The sequence below is a fragment of the Mobula hypostoma genome, chromosome 9 (genome assembly GCF_963921235.1).
Source record: "Mobula hypostoma chromosome 9, sMobHyp1.1, whole genome shotgun sequence".
Classification (NCBI taxonomy): Eukaryota; Metazoa; Chordata; class Chondrichthyes; order Myliobatiformes; family Myliobatidae; genus Mobula; species Mobula hypostoma.
The window spans coordinates 5,079,580-5,100,579 of NC_086105.1; the positions used below are offsets into that span (position 1 = coordinate 5,079,580).

At 42.9% G+C, this 21,000-nt stretch overlaps 1 protein-coding gene across 4 annotated transcripts in view; it reads right to left on the bottom strand.

Moving 5' to 3' along the window:
• The window catches only part of pah (phenylalanine hydroxylase), a 94,288-nt gene extending 74,945 nt beyond the window's left edge, over positions 1-19,343 (bottom strand). For all 4 annotated transcript variants that reach the window (XR_010019153.1, XR_010019152.1, XM_063057650.1 and 1 more), the window contains exons 1-2: positions 19,177-19,343; positions 15,076-15,183 (exon numbers count right to left, since the gene is read on the bottom strand). Coding sequence is in view for 2 of the 4 variants with exons in the window: in XM_063057650.1 (XP_062913720.1) it covers positions 15,076-15,183; positions 19,177-19,218 (150 nt within the window). In the remaining 2 variants the exon portion in view is untranslated. The remainder of the gene's footprint in view (positions 1-15,075; positions 15,184-19,176) is intronic.
• Positions 19,344-21,000: the final 1,657 nt, after the last annotated feature.

Sequence of the window (21,000 nt, forward strand, 5' to 3'; positions counted from 1 at the left end):
AGTTTGTGGGTGACACAACAGTGGTTGGCCTCACCAACAACGATAATGAGTTGGAGTACAGAGAGGGAGTGGAGCGGCTGGTGGACTGGTGTGAGAACAACAAGCATGAAGAAGACCAAGGAAATCATTGTGGATTTTAGAAGGTGCAGATGAACCATCCCCTCTGCAAATACATGGCTCTTCTGTAGGGAGAGTTGAGTGTACCAAGTTCTTGGAAGTTCACATCATGGATTACCTCACTTGGTCCCTCAATATCACCTCCCTGAATTAGAAATACAGCAACTCCTCCACTTCCTGAGGAAATTGAGGCAAGCAAGGCTCTCTCCACTACCCCCCGCCCCCCTCCCCGCCGCCCCATCTTAACTGAATTTTACAGGAGCACCATTGAGAGGGTCCTGACAAGCTGCATCTCCATCTGGTATGGGACCAGTCGAGCATCGGACCAGAAGTCTCTACAAATGGCTGCGTGAACAGCTGAGAGAATCATAGGGTCGCCCTACCATCCATCTGGGACATTTACCGATACACAGGGTCCATTGTATGATTAAGTATCCTGCCCATCCAACCTGCATCCTCTTTGACTTTCTACCATCAGGCAGGAGACTGCGATGCATAAAAACAAGAACAGTCAGGATGGGAAACAACTTCTTCCCCCAGGCCTTGAGGCTTCTGAGCTCCCTGCTGCATCATATTCAAAGTGTCACTGGTTAAATTGTTCTGTACCCTACATTATTTTACTTACTGACTTTACTTTGTTTATTTATGTGTAATTCATTTGTAGATTTAATTCTTGCTTTCCCAAGTTGTTGTGTGTTATATATACTTCAGTGCTGATCTAGACACCCTGATCTAGACAAACATTGTCTCATTTCATGATATACATGTATATAGTTAAATGACAATAAGCTTGACTTGGCTAATATGGTAACAAGGAACCGCAGAAAAAATGGGTGTAACTTCATTCAACTTCACTTGCTCCATCACTGAACTATGGACTCACTTTCAAGGATTCTTCATCTCATGTTCTAGATAATTATTTACTACTTTTTCTCTTTTGTATTTGCACAGATTGTTGTGTTTTACACATTGGTCGTTTGTCCACTCTGTTGGGTGGGTCTTTCATTGATTCTATTATGGTTCTAGGATTTACTGAGTATGCCCACAAGAAAATGAATCTCAGGGTTGAATACAGTGACATATATGTACTTTGATAATAAATTTACCTTGAATTTTGAACTTTGAAAAGTAGAGATGTGGAATGCAGCAGTGATGACGCCCAAGTTCCAGGAACTTCACTAATGACGTGAAGCATGCATCCATTGTTGTAATGGAAAATTGGATTTACTGACAGACCTCTTAGACCTGGTCTGCTATTTAATTAAGTCTTCCTGTCATCACAATTATGTTATCAAAATAGTGTTTTACAGTTAATCCCATTAGCTGGAAATGTAAAAGCTGTACCAAATTTACACTCATCGTTGACTGGTCTTCTGTTGTGTGCTAGCCTTTTAATAAATGACCTGTTATTTCAAACACCATCTCGGAGTAATCTTTCTGTTTGCTCTTACTGTAATTTATAGTAATTTCATAGTTTTGCACTTCACTGTTGCCATAAACCCACAAATTTTATGTAATACAAGTCAGGAACAATAAAACTGAATAACACATACAAAGTGCTGGAGGAACTCAGCAGGTCAGGCAGAACCAATGGAGGGGAGTAAACAGTTGATGTTTCGGGCCAAGACTCTTCATCAGGACTGGAAAGTATGAGGGCAGAAACCAGAATAATAAGGTGAGGGGAGGGGAGGGAGGACAAGATAGAAGGTGATAGGTGAAACCAGGTGGGTTGGGGAGAGGGATGAAGTTAGAAGCTGGGAGGTAAGTTACCAATACAAAGGGCTGAAGAATAAGTAATCTGATAAGAGTAAAGGAAGGTGGAGGGGGAACCAACAAGAGGTGATAGGCAGGTGAGGAGTTAAGATATGAGGGGAGCCAGAATGGGGAATGGAAGAAGAGGGAAGGAGGAAGGGAAGAATTATCCTTTGTTTATTATAATAAAGCTGATTCTGAATCTGAGTTCTTTTCAATGGTGTATGCTAGAGTTGAAATAAAGGCAGGATTAGGAAATGCACCAGATTGACTCCTGGGATGGAAGGACTTTCATATGATGAAAAACTGGATCGGTTAGGTTTATACTCGTTGGAATTTAGAAGATTGAGGGGGGATCTTATTGAAACGTATAAAATTCTAAAGGGATTGGACAGGCTAGATGCAGGAAGATTGTTCCCGATGTTGGGGAAGTCCAGAACGAGGAGTCACAGTTTGAGGATAAAGGGGAAGCCTTTTAGGACCGAGATTAGGAAAAACTTCTTCACACAGAGAGTGGTGAATCTGTGGAATTCTCTGCCACAGGAAACAGTTGAGGCCAGTTCATTGGCTATATTTAAGAGGGAGTTAGATATGGCCCTTGTGGCTAAAGGGATCAGGGGGTATGGAGAGAAGGCAGATACAAGGTTCTGAGTTGGATGATCAGTCATGATCATACTGAATGGCGGTGCAGGCTCGAAGGGCTGAATGGCCTACTCCTGCACCTATTTTCTATGTTTCTATGTTTCTTTTTTTTTAAAATCTTTTTATTGAGTAAGTATACAAAAAAGGTAAGCCATATAAACATTAATACAATGTTAAAGTATAATAAAATTCCAAAAGGTATCAATACCAAAAAAAATACTACAAACAATGTAATTTAAACATAAGAAACCAAGATAACATAATAGTATACTAAATTTTATATATATCAATGGAAAAAAAGAAAAAAAAAACCCAAAAAAAAAAACCCACCGTGCAACTAACTAAAAGCAAAGCAAAGCAATGGGCTAACTTAAAACCAAACAGAGTTAAACTTAAAATCACGTCCTCAATCCCGACCTCCATTAAAAACAGTGAAAAAAAAACAAGAAGGGTAAATATTACATTAAATGAAAATATCGAATAAAAGGTCCCCAAATCTGTTCAAATTTAAATGAAGAATCATAAAGGTTACTTCTAATTTTCTCCAAATTCAAACATAAAATCGTCTGAGAAAACCAAAAAAAGGTAGTTGGAGCATTAAGCTCTTTCCAATGTTGTAAAATACATCTTTTCGCCATTAAAGTAAGAAATGCAATCATTCTACGGGCTGAAGGGGAAAGATTACTAGAAATTTTAGGTAGTCCAAAGATAGCAGTAATAGGGTGAGGAGAGATATCTATATTTAATACCTTAGAAATAATATTAAAAATATCTCTCCAAAAAGTTTCCAAAGTAGGGCAAGACCAAAACATATGAGTTAAAGAGGCTATCTGCCCCGAACATCTATCACAGAAAGGATTAATATGGGAGTAAAAACGCACTAACTTATCTTTGGACATATGTGCTCTATGAACCACTTTAAATTGAATTAGGGAATGTTTAGCACAAATAGAGGAAGTATTGACTAATTGTAAAATCTGCCCCCAATCATCCACAGAAATGGTAAGCCCCAATTCCTGTTCCCAATCTACCCTAATAGAAACATAGAAAATAGGTGCAGGAGTAGGCCATTCGGCCCTTCGAGCCTGCACCGCCATTTATTATGATCATGGCTGATCATCCAACTCAGAACCCAGCCTTCCCTCCATACCCCCTGACCCCTGTAGCCACAAGGGCCATATCTAACTCCCTCTTAAACATAGCCAATGAACTGGCCTCAACTGTTTGCTGTGGCAGAGAATTCCACAGATTCACCACTCTCTGTGTGAAGAAGTTTTTCCTAATCTCGGTCCTAAAAGGCTTCCCCTCTATCCTCAAACTGTGACCCCTCGTTCTGGACCTCCCCAACATCGGGAACAATCTTCCCACATCTAGCCTGTCCAATCCCTTTAGGATCTTATACGTTTCAATCAGATCCCCCCTCAATCTTCTAAATTCCAACGAGTACAAGCCCAGTTCATCCAGTCTTTCATCATATGAAAGACCTGCCATCCCAGGAATCAATCTGGGATGATAATCTTATCAAATGGAGCTTTCCTAAGTTTCATAATAATATTATAAATCATAGCCGATGCACCTTTCTGACATGGATTGAGGTTAATTATCGAATCTAAAATATATGTAGGAGGAAGCATTGGAAAGGAAGAAAGTATAGTACTTAGGAAATTTCTAACTTGTAAATATCTAAAAAAATGTATTCTTGATAAGTTATATTTATTAGATAATTGTTCAAAAGACATAAGGGAACCATCTAAAAATAAATCCAAAAACCGTAAAATACCCTTAGTCTTCCAAGTTTGAAAAGCGCGATCCGTAAAAGAGGGAGGAAAAAATATGTTACCTAAAATAGGAATCGCTAACCCGAATTGATTAAGATCAAAAAATTTTCTGAATTGAAACCAAATGCGCAAAGCATATTTAACTATCGGGTTAGAGACCTGCTTAAGGCGTTTCGAATCAAAAGGGAGAGAGGAGCCTAAAATAGAGCCAAGTGTATAACCCTGAACAGATTGTAATTCCAATGCTACCCATTTAGGAATAGATAGTATGTCCTGGTCAAGTAGTTTCTATGTTTCTATGTGTATTCCTGATCCAACAGTGAACTCTTCCTGTTGAGGTTAGGGCCTCGGTCATTTAACCCAGTAACTGACGCAAGAGTACTCCACCTCCGAATGCCGACCTTGGGTGAGCTTGCACAATACACAGCACAAATATTTACAATGTTTTAGAAAGTCAAAGCAAATTTTGAAAAAAAGATATGATTTGCACTTCCAAGTCTGTCAGTAATTCAGTGGAGTAAAGGAAATTATAGTGGCATGAGAGAGGAACTGGCCAAAGTTGACTGGAAAGGGACATTGGCGGGAAGGACGGCAGAGCAGCAGTGGCTGGAGTTTATGCGAGAAGTGAGGAAGGTGCAAGACAGGAATATTCCAAAAAAGAAGAAATCTTCAAATGGAAAAAGGATGCAACCGTGGCTGACAAGAGCAGTCAAAGCCAAAGTTAAAGCAAAGGAGAGGGCATACAAGGAAGCAAAAATTAGTGGGAAAACAGAGGATTGGGAAGTTTTAAAAAGCTTACAAAAGGAAACTAAGAAGGTCATTAAGAGGGAAAAGATAACTATGAAAGGAAGCTAGCAAATAATATCAAAGAGGATACTAAAAGCTTTTTCAAATATATAAAGAGTAAAAGACAGGTGAGAGTAGATATAGGACCAATAAAAAAGGTGCTGGAGAAATTGTAATTGGAGATAAGGAGATAGCGGAGGAACTGAATGAGTATTTTGCATCAGTCTTCACTGAGGAAGACATCAGCAGTATACCGGACACTCAAGGGTGGCAGGGAAGAGAAGTGTGCGCAGTCACAATTACGACGGAGAAAGTACTCAGGAAGCTGAATAGTCTAAAGGTCGATAAATCTCCCGGACCAGATGGAATGCACACTCGTGTTCTGAAGGAAGTAGCTGTGGAGATTGCGGAGGCATTAGCGATGATCTTTCAAAAGTCGATAGATTCTGGCATGTTTCCGGAGGACTGGAAGATTGCAAATGTCACTCCACTATTTAAGAAGGGGGCAAGGAAGCAAAAAGGAAATTATAGACCTGTTAGCTTGACATCGGTGGTTGGGAAGTTGTTGGAGTCGATTGTCAAGGATGAGGTTACAGAGTACCTGGAGGCATATGACAGGATAGGCAGAACTCAGCATGGATTCCTTAAAGTCCTGCCTGACAAACGTATTACAATTTTTTGAGGAAATTACCAGCAGGCTAGACAAGGGAGATGCAGTGGATGTTGTATATTTGGATTTTCAGAAGGCCTTTGACAAGGTGCCACACATGAGGCTACTTAACAAGATAAGAGCCCATGGAATTACAGGAAAGTTACATATGTGGATAGAGTGTTGGCTGATTGGCAGGAAACAGAGAGTGGGAATAAAGGGATCCTATTCTGGTTGACTGCCGGTTACCAGTGGTGTTCCACAGGGGTCTGTGTTGGGGCCACTTCTTTTTACATTGTACATCAACGAATTGGATTATGGAATAGATGGCTTTGTGGCTAAGTTTGCTGATGATACAAAGAGAGATGGAGGGGCCGGTAGTGCTGAGGAAACAGAGAGTCTGCAGAGAGACTTGAATAGATTGGAAGAATGGGCAAAGAAATGGCAAATGAAGTACAATGTTGGAAAGTGCACTTTGGCAGAAGAAATAAATGGGCAGACTATTATTTAAATGGGGAGAGAATTCAAATTTCTGAGTTGCAACGGGACTTGGGAGTTCTCGTACAGGACACCCTTAAGATTAACCTTCAGCTTGAGTTGGTGGTGAAGAAGGCGAATGCAATGTTGGCATTCATTTCTAGAGGAATAGATTATAGGAGCAGGGATGTGATGTTGAGGCTCTATAAGGCACTGGTAAGACCTCACTTGGAGTACTGTGGGCAGTTTTGGTCTCCTTATTTAAGAAAGGATGTGCTGACGTTGGAGAGGGTACAGAGAAGATTCACTAGAATGATTCCAGGAATGAGAGGGTTAACATATGAGGAACGTTTGTCCGCTCTTGGACTGTACTCCTTGGAGTTTAGAAGAATGAGGGGGGATCTCATAGAAACATTTCAAATGTTGAAAGGCATGGACAGAGTGGATGTGGCAAAGTTGTTTCCCATGGTGGAGGAGTCTAGCACGAGAGGGCATGACTTAAGCATTGAAGGGCGCCCATTCAGAACAGAGATGTGAAGAAATTTTTTTAGCCAGAGGGTGGTGAATCTATGGAATTTGTTGCCATGGGCGGCAGTGGAGGCCAAGTCATTGGGTGTATTTAAGGCAGAGATTGATAAGGTATCTGAGTAGCCAGGGCATCAAAGGTTATGCTGAGAAGGCAGGGGAGTGGGACTAAATGGGAGAATGGATCAGCTCATGATAAAATGGCGGAGCAGACTCGATGGGCCAAATGGCCGGCTTCTGCTCCTTTGTCTTATGGTCTTATGGTCTTGGAGACAGTTTTGGACCAAATTTCAGAAGCTGGAAACAACATCACTGATACTTTCGACATTTTGGGCTGAAAGAAGTAAGAATAAGAAGGTAGGAGGGAGAAAAAGGCAACAGGTGATAGGTGAGGCCAGGTGGGTGGGGGGCAGGGCTTCTTCCCTCTTCTTACCCCTTCCTTTCCAGTCCTGATGAAAGGTCTCACTTTGAAATGTCGACTGTTTACTCAACTCTATGGGTGCTGCCTGACCTGCTGAGTGTCTCCAGCATCTCGTGTCTGAGTTGCTCTTGCTTTCCAACATCTGCAGAATCTCTTGTGTTAAGGCCTTTGTACCTTCTGTTCACTGAAATGTTAACACAATGTTCTGTAAACTGGGTTTTAAACTCATAACTCACCGAGCAACACCTCATATTTCATCTGAGTTGTCTCCAATCTGATGTTATGAACATTGATTTCTCCAACTTCTGGTAATTTCTCCCCACTCTCCCCCTCTCTATTTTCCATTCCTCATTCTGGCTCCCCTCTTCCCCCTGCTCTCCTCATCACCTCCTCTTCCTCCCCCCCCCCCATGCTCTTCCTCTTTTCCTTTCTCTCGTGGTCCACTCTCCTCTCCTATCAGATTCCTTCCTCTTCAGCCCTTTTACCTATCACCTTCCATCTTCTCACGTCAACCCCCTCCCCCACCCACATATCCTCCTCCCACCTGGTCTCACCTATCAGCTTCCTTTCCCCACATCTTTCCCTTCTGGCTTCGTGGGAGAAGCCAGAGAGTGATAGTAGAGGGTTGCTTCTCTGACCGGAGGCCTGTGACTAGTCGTGTGCCGCAGGGATCGGTACTGGGTCCTTTGTTGTTTGTCATCTATCTCAATGACCTGGATAATAATGTGGTTAACTGGATCAGCAAATTTGCAGATGACACCAATACTGGGGGTATAGTGGACAGAAAGGAAGGCTGTCATGGTTTGCAGAGGGATCTGTATCAGCTGGAAAAATGGGCTGATAATGGCAGTTTAATACAGCAAAGTGCAAACTTTTCACTTCAGTGGGACCAACCAGGGTAGGTTTTACTCAATTAATGGTAGGGCACTGATGAGTGTGGTAGAACAAAGGGATCTGGGAACACAGGTCCATAACTTGTTGAAAGTGATGGGGTAGTGACAGGTAGGTAAGGTCATAAAGAAAGCTTTTGACACGTTGGTCTCCATAAATCAATGTATTGAGTACAGAAGATGGGATGTTATGTTGAAGTTGTATAAGATGTTGGTGAGGCCTAATTTGGTTATAGTGTGCAGTGTTGGTTACCTACCTACAGAAAAGATATAAACAAGGTAGAAAGAGTACAGAGAAAATTTACAAGGATTTTGCTGGATCTAGAGCATCTGAGTTATAAGGAAAGATTGAATAGGTTAGGACTGTACTTCTTAGAATGTAGACAGGTCATGGGTTAAGGGTGAAAGGTGAGAAGTTTAAGGGGAACATGAGGGGAAACTTCTTCACTCAGAGGGTCGTGTGAGTGTGGAATGAGCTACCAGCACAAGAGATCCATGCAAGCTCATTTTCAAAGTAGAAGAGAAGTTTTGATAGGTACATGGATAGTAGTGGTATGGAGGGCTATGGTCCCTATGCAGGTTAATGGGAGTAGGCAGTTTAAGTGGTTTTGGCATGGATTAGATGGGCTGAAGGGCCTGTTTCTGTGCTGTACTTGTCACAATCACAGATTCAGCGGCGCAGTAGATATGGCAATTGCGCTCGTGAATATGCACGTGTCAGCTAGTTATTATTTCATTGTGATAGCATTTCACTCCATTCATTCCGTCATAGTATTGGTTGAGACTTGGCCATAGCCAACGCTTTGCTGCCTGTTTGCATTCTGTCTTGCCTGAGAAGTTGGACTGTCGAGTCAACTGACTCTGAAGACTAGTGTTATTCATTTTGTTCTTAGTTTTTCTTTTCAGACACAGCGTAGACTTCATTTTCCATTTGAGAGTTTCAGTTAACGGTCCTGTTTGGCCTAGCGTTTATTGTTTTCTTTTCCCTTTAACACTGTTCGCATTAAAGTCTGTGAACTAGTGACCCACTTCAGTGTGCACTTGGGCCGCATCTGAACCCGGTGACAGCAAGTCTCGACCCAACAAAGATGGACCCGGAAGAGAGAGGGCAGCTGACCTTGGCCATGAGATTCATTGGTCAGAGTGTTTGGTCGAGGCAACAATGTTCCGTTGGAATTCCTATGTATAAACTCTTGTTTCTGTCACAACCGTGACAGAAGGATCTTGCCAAGTAATGGACCCAGCAATGTTTGAACAGTGACGTTTTGATATTGGTGGCTTGAGGAGAGGGTGCCTTTATTCTCAGTGCGTGTCCTGACTCTACATTCCGAGAGTCCTGAGTCTACATACCAAGCTTCTCTACGTTGAGTATCTATTCCAATCTTTTCAAGTCACAAGTCTACAGCTTTGTGGTCCCGTGACTCAGGTCTGCATAACAAATGAGCGCTTCAAGCAAGCTTATCAATTGATTCAACAAATCATCATTCAAGTCAATAGTGTAAATTCTGGAAGAGCCCTAGTCCAAAAGCTGATCTCCGGCTGGAGTGTGCAAATACACAAGTAAAGTAACCCTATCAAGAGTATTTTTAACCTCTTGATGAAAGTCATGGTACAGACTGGAAAAATTGAACTTTCATGTAGCAAATTAAACAGATCTACAGATCTTCATAGCTTAGCAATGAAAGAAACCTGTCTATGCTGTCTTGATCTGTAAAATTAAGAGTATATCCTAATTGCCTCTGGAAAAAATTGTGAACGATAAAACACTGTGAGCAAGATTTGAAAATGTTCCTTCTCTAGGTTTTAGGTTTCATGTTTTGCCAAGGACTTTTCTCTATGTTCCCAAGGTTTTATTTTTCCAATTGCTTCCAAGGCTTATTCAGGGTTTCTCAATGTCCTCCTCATCTCGAGGACTCCCAAGCCTCCTTCTCGCCCCTGCCTGAGGTTTCTTGATCTCAGTCTGTTGGGGTTCTCTGGTCTCTCAGTCTCTCTGGATCCCCGAGTCTCCCTGCCTCTCGGGTTCCACATGCCTCCCTCTCAAGTTCCCCAGGTCTCTCGAGTCATTCCTGGATCTTGCGTTTTCAGATCTTCCTGGGCCATCAGGTGCCAGCTGCAGGGAGGGGGATCCTATAGTGACTTCAGGCCTGTGTAGGGCATCAGAGAGCATTGGGCTCTGAGGTTTTTAGAATACCTGAATTGGTTAATTGTTGCTTAATAACAGTTATTAATGGTTTAAGAGTTGCTTGTGTTTTTCTCAAGCGACTCGCTCTTTGTAATACGGTTTCCTGGTGCTTTCTGTTTAAGTTTATTTTGATAGGCTCAGGGATCCTGTGTTAGTTTTATTGCTGATGCAGATGCCTGATTAGCTCCAATCAGAGGGTCCTCACTTTGAGAATGATCCGTCTCAGGGCGTCACTTGGTCGAGCTACCTCTGTAAAAGCTCTTGTTTCTGTCACTACATGGAAGTGTGGGTCTCCAATATTGGCAGTGCCCACCATGGCACTTGCCTACCAGCATCACTGAAGGACATCTTGGACAAGCCCCTCATCCAGGACTTCCAGCAGACACAGGTCTGTGGCGCCCCAGGGGCAGCGCCTAGAGAGGGGACCCTGTCACAACCACGGATTCAGCAGCGCAGTAGATATGGCAATTGCGTTCGTGAATATTCTTGTGTCAGCTAATTATTATTTCATTGCGATAGTATTTAACTTCATTCATTCCGTCATACTATTTGTTGAGACTTAGACACAGCCAACGCTTCGCTGCCTGTTTGCTTTCTGCCCTGCCTGAGAATTTGGACTGTCGAGTCAACTGACTCTGAAGACTAGTGGTATTCATTTTGTTCTTAGCTTTTCTTTTCAGACACAATGTAGGTTTCATTTTCCATTTGAGAGTTTTAGTTAACGGCCCTGTTTGGTCTAGCATTTATTGTTTTCTTTTCCCTTTAACACTGTTCATATTAAGGTCTGTGAACTAGCGACCTGCTTCAGTGTCTTTCACTCTGCCCTTGAGTCAAATCCGAACCTGGTGACAGCACTTCTCTATGACTCATTGGCTTTCTTATTCTGGCTTTCTTCACCCTTTCTTTTAAGCCCTGATGAAGGGTTGGCCCAAAATGTTGACTGTTTATTCCCCTCCATAGATGCAGCCTAGCCTGCTGAGTTCCTCCAGCATTTTGTGTGTGTTTTTCAAGCTTTCCAACATTTGCAGAATCTCTTTTGTTTAAGATTGGCCCTCAGGTAAAAGTCCTAAATTGTGGGGGGGGGGGGGTGTAGGGAGGATCATTTTGATGATATCAGTTAATTCTGAGAGGCCATTGGAGTTAATGGAAGGCTTGGCACTTACGAAGTCTCTCCCACTCTATATATAACTTGTATATTCGATTTTCAAGTTCTCTTCAGCATGTAAAAAGTGCAGGACCAGTATGATCCTGTTAGAGTGAAGGGCAAGGCTGGCAGGAGTAGGGAACCCTAGCTGGAAAATTATTTTTGTCAGGAAAAGAAGGCATGTTGGGTCTAGGTAGCTGTGATCAAGCCAGAAGTATTAGCAGTGATTGATCTGAGAGACTCTAATAAACTCTTCAAAACTTTTGCCTGTCCATCCCTTGATGTAACTCATGAATACCATGCGTTGTTGACTGCAACTTTTTCTTCCATCAATTTCCTGTCCCTGCAAAATGTTCGAGCTTCTCTTTCCTCAGTACATGTCATAGAATTTGCAGTTTCCATTTCCCTATTGATGATATCAGCTCTTCTTATTCCAGCTTTTCACTGAATTTTATTTGTTACTCTGTCTTTCCATGATCGTTCTTCTCAAAAACCACATTTCTGCAGCTTCAAGTTTTCCTTTAGTTTGCTTTGATATTGTCCAACAATTGCTTCCATATGTTAGTTAGGAAATTAGGAGGGTTAAAAGGGGCCTGATATGTTAGAGGAGAATTCTAAAAAGATTCACTGTATGTTAAAAGGGTACCTAGGGAGAGATTGGGATTAGTTACAATAAAGCATGTTGCTGCGGATTTCCAGCATCTGCAGAATTTCTTGTGTTCATCAGACACTTGGTGTTTCTGATTCAAGAAGCTACAGATTTCCTACATGGAGGATAGGATGTGGTACAGTAGCATGGCGCTGTTATTGCCTGGGGTGTCACAGTTCAGAGTTCAATCCTGGCATCCTCTATAAGAAGTGTGTACATCCTCCCCAGGGAATATGGCAAGAGAGAAGGGGGATTGGGGAGAAATTTCCCATTCTGGCTCCCATCTTAGATAGATAGATATATAGATATATTTTATTGATCCTGAGGGAAATTGGGTTTCGTTACAGCCGTACCAACCAAGAGTAGAGCATAAATATAGCAATACAAAAACCACAAACAATCAAACAACAAAATGCAAACTATGCCAGATGGAAATAAGTCCAGGACCAGCCTATTGGCTCAGGGTGTCTGACCCCCTTTGATCCAAGACTTTGACCATTTGTTTTCCCACCCCTACAGATGTTGTCTGGCCTTTGTTGCTCCAACTTTCTGGAATGGTCTCCACTGTAAATAAATCCATGCTTATGTAATTAAAACAAAATTGTGAGTGTTGTCTAATTTCCTGTGCAGTTGTGATAAGACTTTTCCAATATTATATGTTGCATGAAGCTCAGACTCAACGGAACCATGAAACCATAAGATATAGGAGCAGAATAAGCCATTTGGCCCATTGAGTCTGCTCCGCCATTTCATCATGGCTGATCCACGTTTCCCCTCAGTCCCAGTCTACTGCCTTCTCCCCATATCTCTTCATACCTTGACAAATCAAGAATCTATCAACCTCTGCCTTGAATATGCACACAGGCTTGGCCTCCACAGCTGCCTGTGGCAACGGATCTCACAGATTCACTGAATTACACATAGTGTAATCAGCCTGTATCTCTATATAGAGGAATTTGTGCTATTAACCAAGGTGAGTTATAGACTTCAGAGAGGGAAGCCAGAGGTGCATGAGCCCATCCTTATTGGAGGATCAGAGGTGGGAGTCAGCAAATTTAAATTCCTAGTTTTTACTATTTCAGAGGATCTGCCCTGCGCTCAGCATGTAAGTGCAATTACGAAGAAATCACAGCAGTGCCTCTACTTTCTTAGGAGTCTGCGGAGGTATGACACGGCAACTAAAACGTTGACAAACTTCTATAGATGTGTAGTGGGGAGTGATTGACTGGCTGCGAAACAGCCTGGTATGAAAACACCAAAGCCTTTGAACAAAAAATCTGACAAAAGGTACTGGATTTGGTAAAGCCCTCCCCACCATTGAGCACATCTACATGAAACACTGTCATAGGAAAGCAGCTTCCATCATCAGAGAACCCCACCACCCAGGCCGTGCTCTTTTCTCACTGCTGCCATCAGCTAGAAAGTACAAGAGCCCCAAGATTCACACCACAAGTTCAATAACAGTTTCTACCCCTCAACCATCAGGCTTTTGAACAAAAGGAGATAACTACACTCATTTGCCCCATCATTGAAATGTTGCTGCAACCAATGATCTCATTGTAAGGACTCTTTATCTCACTCTCTCATGTTCTCGTTATTTATTACTGTGCACCTGTGTGGGGCAGATCAGCCCATGCGAAGAAAATAGACCCGCTGCTTAAGGAAGCCTGCCGAATAATCACAGGTACACTGCGCCCCATACCCACTAACATCATTTACAGACTTGCAGGCATTGCACCCCCAGAGATCCGAAGACACACTACAACAAAAATTGAAAAAGGTAAACAGAACTCGGATCCACGGCACCCACTACATCATCATGTGTCAATTTCCAACCACCTAAAATCGAGGAAAAGTGGAGGAACTACCGCACGGAACATACAGGATTGACCTCTGGCAACAAACAGAAGCCAGAACCCCACCAAACAACACAGTGCTGGACCCCACAGAAATGTTACCAGTCGGGGCACGGCTTGACAGACGGAAGTGGGGCACTCTCAACAGAGCGAGAGCGGGAGTTTGCAGGATGGGAGACAATGCGGTGAAGTGGGGTTTAAAGACCAGCGAATCCTGTGAGTGTGGCGAAAGGGTGCAGAACATTGAACACATTCTGCGCAACTGCCCTCTCTCACCTGATTTAGCTGACACTGACCTGCTCAACATCAACCAAACAACACTAGAGTGGCTGGCTGTCTGCTGTGACAATCTATGATGGTGATTATTTATTACTACTTATTTATGTTGGTACTTGCACAGCTTGTTGTCTTCTGCACTCTGGTTGATCTTTCATTGATCCTGTTATGGTTACTATTCAATAGATTTGCTGAGTAGGCCACAGGAAACTGATTGTATATGGTGACATACATGTACTTCGATAATAAAGTTTACTTTGAACTTTGAACCTTGGAATCCTTGACAATTATATGCTTTTTTCAGCAAGTTGCTCCATCCCATTACAGGAACGTTGTGTTGGCTTTGAAGAGGATGCAGAAGAGGTTTACCAGGACACTGCCTGGATCAGAGGGCGTGTGCTATGAGGAAAGATTGGATAAACGTGGGTTGTTTCCTCTGAGTGACAGTGACTGACAGGAGACTTGAAGGAAGTTCATGAGATTCTGAGAGGTATTGATAGGGTTGCCAGTCAGAATCTACTTCCCAGAGTACCATTATCAAACAGTTGAGGGAATTGTCTGAAGGTGAGGGAGAAAATTTAAGAGTAATTTTTTTTACACAGAGTCATGGGTGCCAAGCATAGCTGCTGGGATAGGGGTGGAAATAGATATGATAATGGTGTCTACAAGGATAAGTATGCAGGGAATGGAGGGATATAGATCATCTACAGGTAGAAGAGTTTTAGTTTAATTTATCATTATTTTCAGCACAGACACTATGGGCTGAGAGGCCTGTTTCCTGTGCTGTATTGTTCTGTGCTTTCTATGTGCTGATTATAGAATAGTCCAAGTTTCAGAATAGAAGAATTAGTTTTCCAAATAAAATGGTTGGAACATCGTTGATCTTAGGGAACCAATCACAATGGGTGGATTGAAATACAGCGGGAATTACCTCAAATAGACGCAAGGCCTTAACCAAGGCTCCAAAGTCTTCCTTCAGAGAGAACATTACGGAGATGACATCTCCTTTGATGGACTGCTCCTCGATGTACATGGATTTCTAGAGGAGGGAAAGCAAACAGCATAATGGCAAACAGTTCCATTTACTTTACAGTTAGAATGTCATCCTTGATCCATTTTTAGAACAAATGTTTATAAATGTACGTAAAACATTTAGAAGCTGAAAATGTGAGGTGAAACAGATATTGTAGGAAACAGCCAGTTACCATCTGTGGATCTGTGGAGCTAACCTCAAGTCTAGCAGATGTGATGGGCTGAAAGGCCTAATTCTGCTCCTATGTTTTATGGTTTCATAGAGGGATAATAAATCAGCCATGATGGAATGGTGGAGCAGACTTGATGGGCCGAATGGCCTATTCCGCTCCTGTGTTTTATGATCTATGACCTTTCACCGGAACTGAACATAGAACTTAAAGGACACAGTGCAGGTCCTTCAGCCCATGATGTTGAACTAATCTTTTAAACTGCTCTACGATCAATCTAACGCTTCCCTCCCACAAAACCCTTGATCTTTTTCCATCCATGTGCCTATCTAAGAGTCTCTTAAATTTCCCTAATGTATCTGTTTCCACCACCACCCTTGACAGCGTGTTCCACACACCCACCACTCTCTGGGTAAAAAATCTACCTCTGACATCTCCCCTATACTTATCATCTTATACACCTCTGTGAAGTCACCTCTCATCCTCCTTTGCTCCAAAGAGAAAAGCCCTAGCTCGATCAACTTATCTTCATAAGACGTGCTCTCTAATCCAGGCAGCATCCTGGCAAATCTCCTCTGCATCCTCTCTAAAGCTTCCACATAGTTTCTGTACTGATGCAACCAGATCTGAATACCCCAATACCCAAACATGGTCTAACCAGGGCTTTATAGAGCTGCATCACTATCACGTGGATCTTGAATTCAATCCTCCAACTAATGAAGGCAAACACACCATACACCTCCTTAATTATCCTATCAACCTTCATAGCATTGTTGAGGGATCGATAGATGTGCACCTCAGATCAGGGGAATAATTGTAAATAGTTAAGAGAAACAGGTTTTAAGATGCAGGGTAAGTGAGAATGGCAGGAATATCTGGAATTGTGTACCAGGCAGGAGATAGTAGATGATAAAGGTGTGAGGGAGGCTATGATAGAAGTAAAAAAAAAGGAATTGGTCTGAATATGTAAATGGATGAAATGAAATTGGATAAATCTGAAACAAAAAGTTGTGGACACTGATTGTCTGAAATGGAGCCCCAGACATTCTCCCCTCTCCCCCCCCCCTCCTATCGGATTCAAAAGCTAAAAGCACGTACTGTACCATCATGCTCAACACAGATTTAACCCGCTATTGAATGATTCCCTAATACAATGAGTCAGACTCGTAACCTCAAAGTATACACAAAATAATCTGCAGATGCTGGGGTCAAAGCAACACTCACAACACGCTGGAGGAACTCAGCAGGTCGGGCAGCATCCGTGGAAAAGAGATGTTTCTGGCCGGAACCCTTCGTCAGGTTCCGGCCCGAAACGTCGACGGATCTTTTCCACAGATGCTGCCCGACCTGCTGAGTTCCTCCAGCGTGTTGTGAGTGTTGCTTTAACCTCAAAGTATACCTGGTTATGGCTTAGCTTAGCAGTTTATTGTTTGTCATGGACTGCACTTCCTCTGTAACTGTAACACTTCGTTCTGCATTCAGTTATTGCTTTGCCCCAGACCGTCTGTTGTGCTCCAGGAGAGGAACTTTGCAGCCTCTCCTGAGCTGCTGCCCAAAAAGCCTTGGAAAGAAGCAATACAACTGGAGACATGACCAGGCATTGAAGAGCCTTGCAGAGGCAACCTTCTTAAGAATCAGTAACAGCAAGCGAGCTCAATCCTGCAATTGAATCATCAGCTTTGTGAGAGCTGGAGAGCATCCAGAAGCAGGAGTAAGAGCAAGATCAGAGGGATCTTGGGGTCCGAGTCCATAGGACGCTCAAAGCAGCTGCGCAGGTTGACTCTGTGGTTAAGAAGGCATATGGTGCATTGGCCTTCATCAACCATGGAATTGAATTTAGGAACCGAGAGATAATGTTGCAGCTATATAGGACCCTGGTCAGACCCCACTTGGAGTACTGTGCTCAATTCTGGTTGCCTCACTACAGGAAGGATGTGGAAACCATAGAAAGGGTGCAGAGGAGATTTACAAGGATGTTGCCTGGATTGGGGAGCATGCCTTATGAGAATAGGTTGAGTGAACTCGGCCTTTTCTCCTTGGAGCGACAGAGGATGAGAGGTGACCTGATAGAAGTGTACAAGATGATGAGAGGCATTGATTGTGTGGATAGTCAGAGGCTTTTTCCCAGGGCTGAAATGGTTGCCACAAGAGGACACAGGTTTAAGGTGCTGGGGAGTAGGTACAGAAGAGATGTCAGGGGTAAGTTTTTTACTCAGAGAGTGGTGAGCGTGTGGAATGGGCTGCTGGCAATGGTGGTGGAGGCGGATACGATAGGGTTTTTAAGAGACTTTTGGATAGGTACATGGAGCTTAGGAAAATAGAGGGCTATAGGTAAGCCTAGTAATTTCTAAGGTAGGGACAAGTTCGGCACAACTTAGTGGGCTGAAGGGCCTGTATTGTGCTGTAGGTTTTCTATGTTTCTAAAGCCACCCACAGGGATTCTGGCACCCACTCATGACATGTTCCCTCAAATTTATAATGACCAGTGTGCACAAAAATCTTGTGCTGTGCAAATCTTTTTCCCAGTGACAACAACATCACTAAAAACTGTATAAATAGGCCAGTTCTAAAATCTGCAGACAAATCATCGCAAACTCCACGTGATCAATATCATCCACATCAGAAACCAGAAAAGGAAATGTGATTGTGTATGATCGTGAAGTGTACTTAACATGCCAATGAGGGAGAGGATGACAAATTGTGGCTTGATCAAGCAAAGCTGGGTCACTAGGTAAGGGTGAAACACCCAATGACCCCAGGTTAATCACTGATGATGAGTTCAGAGCATGGCGAGATGTATTCTTCAAATCACTTGTATTACCTCAGTGCACTGCTGTAATGTATGGGTGGCATGCAAAACAAAGCTTTTCACTGTACCTTGGTACATAATACATTAATAAACTAGTCCACTGGTTCAAATCCTGGTTCCCCACAATTTCACTGGAACAGAGTTGGATGCCATGACCGGATCTGAATGGTGGTGAGATGGAAAATTAAAGTAATGTCTGACTAGAATTTGTGGAATAAACAAAAGCAAAGTAGTCGCCCAATCTGCTGATTCAGATTATCTTATCTTAGGTACAAGAGATCTGCAGATGCTGGAAATCCAAAGTAACACGTACAAAATGCTGGAGGGACTCAGAATGTCAGGCAACATCCATGGAGGGGAATAAACAGTTTTGGGCTGAGACCCTTCTGCAGGACTGGAAAGAAAGGGGAAGAAGCCAGAATAAGATGGTGGGGGAGGGGAGGGGTAGCTGGCAGGTGACAGGTGAGACCAGGTGAGGGGGAAGGTGGGTGGGTGGAGGGGGCGACAACGTGAGAAGATGATAGGTGGAAGAGGTAAAAGGTTGAAGAAGAAGGAATGACAGGAGAGGCGAGTGGACAATGGGAGAAAGGGATGGAGGAGGACAACCAGAGGGAGATGATGAGCAAAAGTAGGGTCTTTGATTATGCCAGCTGATTTACTGAGGCAGAAAGAAATGTAGACAAAGTTCATAGAGGGGAGGACGATGTGTGTGTGTGTGTATGTGTGTCAGTGTGTGTGTGTGTGAGGGGGTGTAGTGTGTCAGTGTATAAACAAGTGTACGCACATGTTTACATCTGTGTGTGTATTGAAGTGTGTGGGTATATATATACGTGTACGTAAGTCTGTGTGTGTATTGAAGTGTGTGGGTATATATATGTGTGTGTGTGTATTGAAGTGTGTGGGTATATATATATATGTGTGTGTGTAGAGGAATGAGTGGTAAGATAAGGTGGGAAAGAGCAGAAATGCCCACTTCCTTTCAGTTTCCTATTCTTGCCCGAGTCACCCATTGGATAATTACCTTGCCACTCTCTCCATCCTTGTTCAGAAATGCTGCATCCATTGTCCACTTCCAGCTGCTTTAGTTGCCTGGTGTTGGGGCTGCCGTCACGAGAATTATTTCTGCTCTCCGGTGTGCTGTCCTCTCTCTTCCAGCCTTGATCTCAGTCAGTGGCTTGGACAGGAATATTTAGCCTTGCTCTACATTGGAATATCTAATAAAGCCTGTAGACACGCCCCCTTCTGTGTGATTGATAGGTCAATACCCTCTGCAAGCCACAGCACCGAATCCAAAATCTCCCTTTTGTGTACCTTAATACTGCCAGCACTTCAATTGCTCATTATAATGTAACACTATATGTTACTTCTTTTAAAATACTTCTATTCTTATTTGTAAAATAATAGGTTCACACTGACAAAATTCTTTCAACAGGTCACTGTCCTACTCTGGCTTTCTGGCTAACATAGCCTTTATTTTAACATTCTTGTTCAGTAATATATATAAGCAAAAAAACAACCTTGTTGTCTGAGAATACAGATCTATAATTCCTTGAAAGTGGAGTCACAGGTACATAGAGTTGTAAAGAGAGCTTTTGGCACATTGGAAACACAAGAGCTTTTGCAAATGCTGGAAATGCAGAAATGGAGGCACTCAGTAAGTCAGGCAGCATCTACAGAGAGGAATGAACAGTCATGGTTTTGAGCCGAGACCCTCCATCTGGGCTGAAAAGGAACCAGAGTCAGTTTAATATCACTGACATACTTGTGATATTTGTGGCTTTGCGACAGCAGTACACTACAATACTTAATAATAAAACTAAAAATTGCAATAAATACGTATAAAAACTAAATTAAATTAAATAAGTAGTGCAAAATGAAAGAGAAAAATATTGACGCAAACAACAGGAATTCTGCAGATGCTGGAAATTCAAGCAACATACATCAAAGTTGCTGGTGAACGCAGCAGGCCAGGCAGCATCTATAGGAAGAGGCGCAGTCGACGTTTCAGGCCGAGACCCTTCATCAGGACTAACTGAAGGAAGTTCCTGACGAAGGGTCTCGGCCTGAAACGTCGACTGCGCCTCTTCCTATAGATGCTGCCTGGCCTGCTGCGTTCACCAGCAACTTTGATGTGTGTTGAGAAAAATATTGAGGTAGTTTTCATGGGTTTGCTGTCTATTCAGAAATCAGATGGCAGAGGGGAAGAATCGTTGAGTGTATGTCTTCAGGCTCCTGTACCTCCTCCTTGATGGTAACAATGGGAAGAGGGCATGTCCTGGGTGATGGGGGTCCTTAATGATCAATGCCAACTTGTTGAGGCGCTGCCTTTTGAAGATTGTTGGGGAGACTAGTGCCCATGATGGAGCTGGCAGACCTTACCACCTTTTGCAGCTTTTACTGACCCTGTGCAGTGCCCCTCCCCATACCAGACAGTGATGCAGCCAGCCAGAATGCTCTCCACGGTACATCTGTAGACATTTGGAAGTGTCCTTGGTGACATACCAATTTTATGTCCTCAAATGCTTTATGAAATATGGCCACTGTTGTGCCTTCTTTGCAATTACATCAATATGTTGTGCTCAGGATAGATCCTCAGAGATGTTGACACAGGAACTTGAAACTGCTCACCCTCTCCACATCTGATCGCTTGAAGACTGGTGTGTGCTCCCTCGACTTCCCCTTCCTGAAGTCCACAATTAATTCTTTGGTCTTACTGACAATGAGTGCAAGGTTGTATGCCTTTATGCCTCCTCATTACCATTTGAAATTCTGCTAACAATCGTGTCATTGCCAAATTTATAAGTAACACTTCGACTGTGGCTAGCCACACAGTCCAGGTGAAGAG